This window comes from Rhinopithecus roxellana, chromosome 7 (genome assembly GCF_007565055.1).
Source record: "Rhinopithecus roxellana isolate Shanxi Qingling chromosome 7, ASM756505v1, whole genome shotgun sequence".
Classification (NCBI taxonomy): domain Eukaryota; kingdom Metazoa; phylum Chordata; class Mammalia; order Primates; family Cercopithecidae; genus Rhinopithecus; species Rhinopithecus roxellana.
The window spans coordinates 45,407,186-45,416,468 of NC_044555.1; the positions used below are offsets into that span (position 1 = coordinate 45,407,186).

The 9,283-nt window shown below is 33.3% G+C and overlaps 1 protein-coding gene across 1 annotated transcript in view; it reads left to right on the forward strand.

Annotated features, from left to right (window-relative positions):
• The window catches only part of SH3BGRL (SH3 domain binding glutamate rich protein like), a 124,728-nt gene extending 116,494 nt beyond the window's left edge, over positions 1 to 8,234 (forward strand). The window contains exon 4 of the mRNA XM_030933678.1: positions 6,885 to 8,234. Coding sequence (XP_030789538.1) covers positions 6,885 to 6,917 — 33 coding nt within the window. The 3' untranslated portion in view covers positions 6,918 to 8,234. The remainder of the gene's footprint in view (positions 1 to 6,884) is intronic.
• The last annotated feature ends 1,049 nt before the right edge of the window (positions 8,235 to 9,283 follow it).

Sequence of the window (9,283 nt, forward strand, 5' to 3'; positions counted from 1 at the left end):
AAAACATCTGGAGGCATCACACTACGTGATTTCAAACTATAAGGCCATAGTCACCAAAACAGTGTGATACTGGTATAAAAATAGGCACATAGACCAATGGAACAGAAAAGAGAACCCAGAAATAAACTCAAATACTTACAGCCAACTGATCTTGAACAAAGTAAACAAAATCATAAAGTGGGGAAAGGACACCCTTTTCAACAAATGGTGCTGGGATAATTGACTGGCCACATGTAGGAGAATTAAACTGGATCCTCAACTCTCACCTTATACAAAAGTCAATGCATGATGGATTAAAGACTTAAACTTAAGACCTGACACTATAAAAATTATATACAGAAGATAACATCGGAAAAACCCTTCTAGACATTGGCTTAGGCAAGGATTTCATGACCAAGATCCCAAAAGCAAGTGCAATAAAAACAAAGATAAATAGCTGGCACCTAACTAAACTAAAGAACTTTTGTATGGCAGAAGGAACAGTCAGCAGAATAAACAGACAACCCACAGGATGGGAAAAAATCTTCACAATCTATACATCTGACAAAAGACTAATGTCCAGAATCTACAAGAAACATAAAGCAGTAAGAAAAATTCAAACAATCCCATCAAAAAATGGGCTAAGGACATGAATAGACAATTCTCAAAAGAAGATATACAATGACCAACAATCACATGAAAAAATGCTCAACATCACTAATGATCAGGGAAATCCAAATCAAAACCACAATGTGATACCACCTTACTCCTGCAAGAATGGCCATAATAAAAAAATAAAGAAACAGATGTTGGCATGGATGTGGTGAACAGGGAAAGCCACTATGGAAAACAGTGTGGAGATTCCTTAAAGAACTAACAGCAGAACTTCCATTTGATCCAGCAGTCCCACTACTGGGTATCTACCCAGAGGAAAATAAGTCATTATTTGAAGAAGACACGGGCACACACATATTTATAGCAGCACAATGTACAATGGCAAAATCATGGAACCAACCCAAATGCCCATCAATCAACAAGTGGATAAAGAAACTGTGGTATATATATATATATATATATATGTATGTGTGTGTGTGTGTGTGTGTGTGTCTGTGTGTGTGTGTGTGTGTGTGTGTGATGGAATGTTGTGCAGCCATAAAAAGGAATGAATTAACAGCATTTGCAGTGACCTGGATGAAATTGGAGGCTATTATTCTAAGTGAAGTAATTCAGGAATAGAAAACCAAACATTGTATGTTCTCACTGATATGTGGAAGCTAAGCTATGAGGATGCAAAGACATAAGAATGATACAGTGGACTTTGGGGACTTGGGGGGAAGTGTGGGAGGGGGTGAGGCATAAAAGACTACAAATATGGTGCAGTGTATACTGCTCGGGTGATGGGTGCACCAAAATCTGACAAATCACCACTAAATAACTTACTCATGTAACCAAATACCACCTGTACTCCAATAACTTATGGAAAAAAAATAAGTTAGTAAGACCCAAGTTGTCATTGAGTTCAGTGAAGATTAGAGGAAGTATGAAAGAACAGATAGTGTATTTTCTGTGGCTGATGACTCCTTTTTCAATAAAATTAGAATTAATTCATTAATTTCTTCATTCAAAAAGTATTTGTTGAGTGTCAAGCATTAACTGGATATTAATAGTAAGGCAAGTACAGAGAATACTGCCTAGTTCCTACATTCAAAGTGCTAATTACCTAGTGAAGGACATGTATACAATAATTACAAAACAAATAAGACTGCAAATAATATAATTAAAGACAATTTGTGGTAAATTTTATAAGATTTGTGTGAATAATGTGCTGTAGGAGTCCAGAGGAAATAATAATACATTCCTACTCAGAGGTTGGGGATGATTTCTTGGAGGGAGTAGTATTTAAGCTGTTGGGGATTCCAAAATATTGACGGAACACTAAGGCATCTTTCATAGAAACAGTTACAGAAATCATTCCATTGGGATGTCGCTGCACATGATGGCGTGTTCACGGAGCAGAGTGTAGTACAGCATGGCTCCAGAATAAGACATATTAAATAGAGGAGGCTGTATTAGGAGGCGAGATTGGCTATGTATGTTGGGGTGAGATTATGATTCCCCTGTTAGGTAGTTTCAGCTTTATCCTCTAGGTGTCCAAAAACCATGATGGGAAATGGGGAGAGATAACTATATAACCATCTCTGTGTTTTAAGATGTGATTTACTTCTCTTGCCTGATTGCTATAGCGAGGACTTTGAATTCTGTGTCGAATAAGAGTGGTGAGAAAAGGCATCCTTGTCTTATTCCAGTTTTCAAGGGGAATGCTTCCAGTTTTGTCCATTTTTATAACAAATCTGCACATATACCCCAAAACCTAAAATAAAAGTTAAAAAACAAGATGCGATTTAATCTATGTCTTAAGAAAATAAATTTGGCAGCTGTGTGGATTGTAAAATATTGGAGAAATTAAGAGTTAAAAATACACTGACCCATTAGAGGATACCCTAAGAGTTCAGAAAAGTGATTGAGAGGGCCTGAAATGGGACAGCAGTTGTGGAAAGGAAAAGGTGGATTTAGGAGCCACCCCCCCCCCCCACCAAAAAACAAACAAACAAAAAACAAAGCAAAACATGTTACAGGATTTAGGAATTAATGAGTTGCTTGTGCCTGTAAAGAACTGAGCAGGATTAAAGCTAGCCATGGGATCTCTAACCTTGGTGATTGGGAAATGAAACAAAGATCATGGAGGAAATAGAAAAGTCAGTAATCCAGGGAAGAAGGTAGCCTTGGAAAGAGCATGTGATGTTCTTAGAATGGATGGAATTAGGAGAAAAGGATAAAAGTAAAGAGAAATTTTAACGTGTGGGAAGGTTAGGAAAGGTCACATTTGAAAGTACAAGGCAGCAGGAAAATTTATCTGCAAGGAGTGAGGAGAAATTTCAAACATTAGATCCCTGAGGAGAATTGAATGGATTTAGTTGAAAATTGGCTAGGGAATAGGCTAAGATCATATATAATAGTAATAATAAAAAACAGCTAAGCAGAGCCCAGCAGTAGTTAGAATTGATGAGCCCATAGGAAGCTAGACATATTGGTTATCATGTTTCTTCCATCATTGCTTAAGCTTGGGGGTAGTAATAGAGTAAAAGAATAGTGAATGTTATGAAGGATGGGCAAGAGGGAGCTGATAGATTGGATTAACAAGAATAGGTGTGGCATTGACAGTGAACATGAAGTGTGTATTGGTGATAGGGAGATTTTAAATTTTGGTATTTAATAGGTTTTTCCAAGACTAGAAGTGATCCATTTCATGTCAGAATGATTTTTTTTTTATACCTAAGCTCAATTTCTAGAGTTTTCCCCTTTAACAGGACAATAAGCCTTCAACAAAGAACCAGATGAGCAGAAAGTATACTAAATAAGAAAGACAACTAGTTAACCCACATTGAAAAAGTGAATTGATAATAAAAGTTATATGATAAAATGAGATAAAATTTTTAGCTGTAAAATCAGCAAAAATAAAACAAAATGATAATAGTGCTGAGAAGGGTGGATTGAAACAGTTGCTATAATACGTTACTGGTGTTGGCATAAATTGGTACTCCTTTTTGAAAACCAAAATGGCAAATACGTATCAAAAATCTAAAAAATATTGCTACTCCTTCACCCAGTGGCTTCACATTGGGTATTATAATCAAGTGAAATAATTATATACGTGGAAAAAGCTTCATGGATGAAAACGTGAATCAAAGTGTTCATTATAATCTTAAAACTTTGAAAACAAGTTAAATGCTTAACATATTTAACAAGAGGTTCAACCAAATTAATTCATGCATTGAATGAACTTTATGGATAAAACATGAATCAAAGTATTATACTGTGTCTAATTCTGAACTTTAGAGACTAGTTAAGTATCCAACGATAGTGTCAACAAAAATCATTTATATAATGAATGAACTTGGGCTGTCATGAAGAAAATGAAAGTTTGTTAAAACATATATGTAAATGAGCTACAGAATTATTTTGGAAGTATGGTTAATATTCTAGTTACATTTAAAATGTATAGATAGGACAAAGAAAGAGACTGAAAGGTAGTTAATATGCATTGTCTCCTATTCTCTACTTTTAAATAATTATCAAACATACTCTTTACATTTAAAAAATGATTGAAAACCAATGCACTGGAGAACTTAATATTGAAAAGTACTCTGTGTCAAATATTTCCATAAAGCAAAGAATCCTTCTTTGTAAGACCAATAATTGTTGTATTCTTTTTTATATTTGATTGTTTAAAACAAGGTATGTATTTGTTTACTATGATTTACTCAATTTTGTCAATATGAAATGTTTCTTAGTACTGGTATTTCTTACTTTAAAGTGGAGATGATGGTTTTGAGATATAAAATAAGATCACTGATATTTTTACTACAAAACAAATATTTGGTGATGCTTGTGCAGAAAGGAAAATGACTCTGTTGGCAAAGGCATGTTCACTTATGTTGAAAAAATAAAGGGTATGGGTCCGAGAAATGTCCTTGTTAGCTTTAGTTGAATTAAATTGCTCCAGGGAGGAGCTATGGAGTCTGTCTCTGGTGTGAGATTTGAAGCAATCCTATTTATACTGAATTCATCCTATTTTTACTACATCTCCAAGAGAGACTGCATGTTCATAAACTTACCTGTGGTATTGATTTTAGTTGCTAGGCAAAATAATAATAATAATAATAATAATAGAGAGAGAGCGGAAAAGCAGAAAAGAAGGATGGATGCTTATAATGGGCCAAGCACTGAGATAGGCACCTCAGGTACATCTCATTTTATCTTTCCACCATCCCTTTAGGATAGATGTAATTAGAGGCACTTTAGAGAGGATAATTTAAGTAATTTGTCCAACGATATATAATGATTTAGTAGTAAAACTGAAATTTTAGCCCAGGATTATCTGATTTAAAACCAGTCCCTTTATGGAATGATGTTTACATTGGGAATACAGAGAAGAGAACATCATATGCTTGCTCCTAAAGCTCTCTGTTTGATTAGATGACTCATTCTATAAATACTGACAATTTCCTTTTAGGCACTAATAAAGAGTTCAGATAAATCCACATATTTGATATAAAAATATGATTAGAAAGGTAAATAATTTACTATAACTTTGATGTATTCTAAAGACAAATTATGAAGAATTTTGAAATGAATTTTGTTTTGGATTTTTATGCTAGTGATTTCTCCCATTAAAAATGATAACTTAGAGCTGCAGAATTTATGACAAATTATAGGAAAGATTGACAGTGTGTCACTTTAGGGAAATGAACTTCTTTCCCTATACGTGTAACTAGTATTAATCCAAAATACTAGTTACAAATGGAAATGAAGAAAACAATACAAAATGAAAGAAAACGTTGGTATTTTGAAAAACTAAAGAAGAGAAAGAAAGAAAGAAAGAAAGAAAGAAAGAAAGAAAGAAAGAAAGAAAGAAAGAAAGAAAGAAAGAAAGAAAGAAAGACAGACGAAAGTGAAAAAGAGAAAGAAAGAAAGAAAGAGGAAGGAAGGAAGGAAGGAAGGAAGGAAGGAAGGAAGGAAGGAAGGAAGGAAGGAAAAGAAAGAAAGACGAAAGCGAAAAAGAGAAAGAAAGAAAGAAAAAGAAAGAAAGAAAGAAAGAGAGAGAGAGAAAGAAAGAGAGAGAAAGAAAGAAAGAGAGAAAGGAAGAAAGAAAGAAAGACTGTACAGGAGCCATGGCTCAGGAAGCCTCAGTAAACTTACAATCATGGCAAAGAGTGAAGGGGAAGGAAGCACGTCCTCACATGGTGGCAGGAGAGAGAGGGAGAGGTGCTACACACTTTAGACAAACAGTAGTAGGAAGATCATGCTGAACCGTTAGAAACCACCCTCATGATCAAATGTCCTCCCAGCAGGCTGCTCCTCCAACACTGGCAATTGCAATTTGACGTGAGATTTCGGTGGGGACACAGAGCCAAACCATGGGATTTCGGTGGGGACACAGAGCCAAACCATATCAATGAGTCAGTAGTATATTTCATTATTTTTTTAAAGGATATGAAGAATGAATTTTGGTGTTGTTTCCTATTTTCTTCTTTCCTTTCCTTTTGCCTTTTTTTTTTGGGTAAAAATCTAGTGTCTCTTTTAGCTTTTCTCCCTTCTTTTTGGTGTAATACTGGGACTCATTTGTACAGTATCAGTCCTCCTGAGACTGTCAAGTATTGATTTAGTGACAGGTGTTTAGAATGATGTTGTCTAGCACACTTGATTTTGACAACTTAAGTCTGATATTTCCTTTTCTGGAATCAGTCTTGCCACTCATCTTTAGTTCAACAAACTTTCCTTGAAGTTTATTTTATGTCAAGTATTATGTTGAGCACCACAGCACACATGTAGGTCAGAATTCCTATGCTAGAGGTGAGTACCTCACTATCCAGAGGAGAAGGAAGACAACCTGAGTTTTTGGTGTATACTATCATAAAACATGAAAACTACAATATTTTAATGGATAGCACATTTTCTAAGTAATTTAAACCTCAATTAACCAAAATTCAACTAATTTTAAACTTAAGTGACCATGTTTTTATATACTCAATTTTCAGGAAAAATCACACAAAAAGGAAACTAGCTGACTATTTTAAGTAAAATATCAATTATAACTGTATATCACTTGCTTTCATGGAAGTATTCCAAATCATTAGGAATGATTAGGTAGTCTTTTAGTATATCTGTTTCTAGAAATCTGTTTGTATTATATAGTTTTTCTACTAAGAATTTTTTAAGAAATCTCTTCTGGGGGCTTTTATATATTCTTAGTAGTTGGAACTAATGTAGTCTAACTAAAATACACATGCATGTCTGCTTTATGATGTTTAAACTTATCTTTTTTTGTTTGTTTTTCATTTCAGGAAGCAGAAGTGCAAGCAAAGCAGCAAGCATGAACCTTAAGCACGGTGCTTTAAACATCCTGAAAAATGAGTCTCCATTGCTTTTTTAAAATAGCAGAATCAGCTTTGCTTCAAAAGAAATAGGCTTAATGTTGAAATAATAGATTAGTTGGTGTTTTCACATGCAAACATTCAAAACGAATATGAAATTAAAATTTGAACATTATGGTGAGGAGAATGGGATATTAACATAAAATTATATTAGTAAGCAGATATCATAGAAATAGTGTTGTTACCTGCCAAGGCATCCTGTGTACACCATTGATTTTACAAAGAAACACCTTTCCCTCCTTTTTTGCCATTATTATGGCAACTTAAGTGTATCTGCATCTCTACATTAAAAAGGAGAAAGAGAAATAACCTATCTTTCATTCCTAAGTTGCCTCATTAATTTTGGTGAACAAGAATATGTACTTTTTTGATGCTATATTATTGTGATTAAAAAGTACTTGCAGGTAATGTTTATGATATGTTAAACATTGTAATTTCCTATGGTAATTATAACATTCCCATTCTTTTGTAGATGAAACTTCTACGTATTGAACCACAGATTTTCCGAGCTTCTAAATGTAGCCTTTCATTGCACATTTCAGTGATCAGAATAGATATCTTTCTACACACACAAAAGCAATAGATTCATTCAGTGGACAATTTCCTTGTTTAACTACACAGCTATGATGGAATGATATATCCAAGTTCCTTCCCTCAGTGAAATATGCATATGTATATCATGAAAGTGGGATGCCAAGTAAGTTGAAAACGGCATTCTCTAGCAAAGAGATGAGACTTTTAAATAACTCTTATAAAACAGGTTGAACAGGTTGGCGATCATTTCCCAAGATTGGTTTCCCTTGAGTTTTTGCTAAAACAAATCTTAGCAGTGCTGCCCGTTTAAAACAACTCACAATCGTAAATGCTACTATTCCTATGATATCTTACCTTTTAATTTCAGTTTAGCCATGTATTGTATGAGTGTATTAGTCTCAGCAGTGAGAATATTTTCTGTGCCTCTATTCCAGCAAAAAGTAGAAGTATCAAATAAAAAGGGCAACTTTTAAAATATTAAGTCTGAAGACTTCTAAAAAGACAAGAAATATGGCCTAAATAACTGCACAGATTTATATAGTAAGTTTCATACTACTTTATTACCAGAAGCAAACACCTCTTACTTTAAACTACGTTATCATATATATCTATTGTATGCTGGTCTGTACTTTTTGCCAAAATCAACACATAATGAAGAGATGGCTTTGTTTCATGAGATTCAAACTTGATGCTATGCTTTAAAATAAACTCAGTACTTTTAGAAACGTAACTTATGTGTTCTTGGAGTTTATATAATAGTAATTTTAGATGAGTAATAACTTTTTTTAGAGGGTTGGGAATGCAAAAAGAGAAAATAATAGAAAGAAAACTATTTGAATTCAATTCCAGTTTTCGTTTTCTATATTTTTTTAGGACTCTCACAATACACGTGGGATCAAATGAACAATTTCATTGGGTTTACAAAAATATGATATAAGAGCTCTAGAGAAAACAGGGTGCTTTGTAATACACTCCAGAAAATGCAAAAAAAAAAAAAAATAGTCAATATTTTCTCCAAGCTTTATTAAATGTTGCTGATGATACTTGCAATATTTTATGTGGTCATTTTAACTTTTATTTTAATATCAAATAAGTCAACACTGGCAAAACAGGCATTCTTTAAAAATAGATGTATTTTTTTGCCATGTTTATATAACTTAAAATTAACATAGTATATTTAAAGTAAAAAGTTGAATTAAGTCTTCCTAAATCGAAATATTTTATTTTGTCAGCTGAGAAATATGTTTCGTAGATACAAAAATGCAAGTGAAATTCTGAATATTAAGGTGAATTTTATTTTAAAAAATCTTTCAAAATATTTGGCTGGAAAATATAATCTTTGCTACTTGTTATATTTCATTCAGATTGTTTCTGTTTGTAAATCAGACTTGCTTATTTGTTATGTTCAATTATTGATCTGGTTTGTTCTTGGGAATATTTGACCCTCAGGAAAATTTTCATTTTGAACAAACAATGCAAATTGGATGTCGATTGCATTGTTAAATGTCAACATTTTTTTGGGAATCTGAGTGTAGGGGTAAACAGAATTTTAAAACAGAAGTTGTGAATTACTTGCTTGGGAAAGTTTACAGAAAATTTTAGTGAAGTCAGATTTCATTGCATATATTCCATTCATTCAGCAAAAGGAAAAATGAGGATTCACGTGGATTTTATTACCCAGGTATGGATGCTGAAAAATATTGAAAGGTTGACATTGGTCTAATCTTTTACTGTAAAATATGTGTTTCTTTTCTTTTGAAGAATTCCAACAAAAT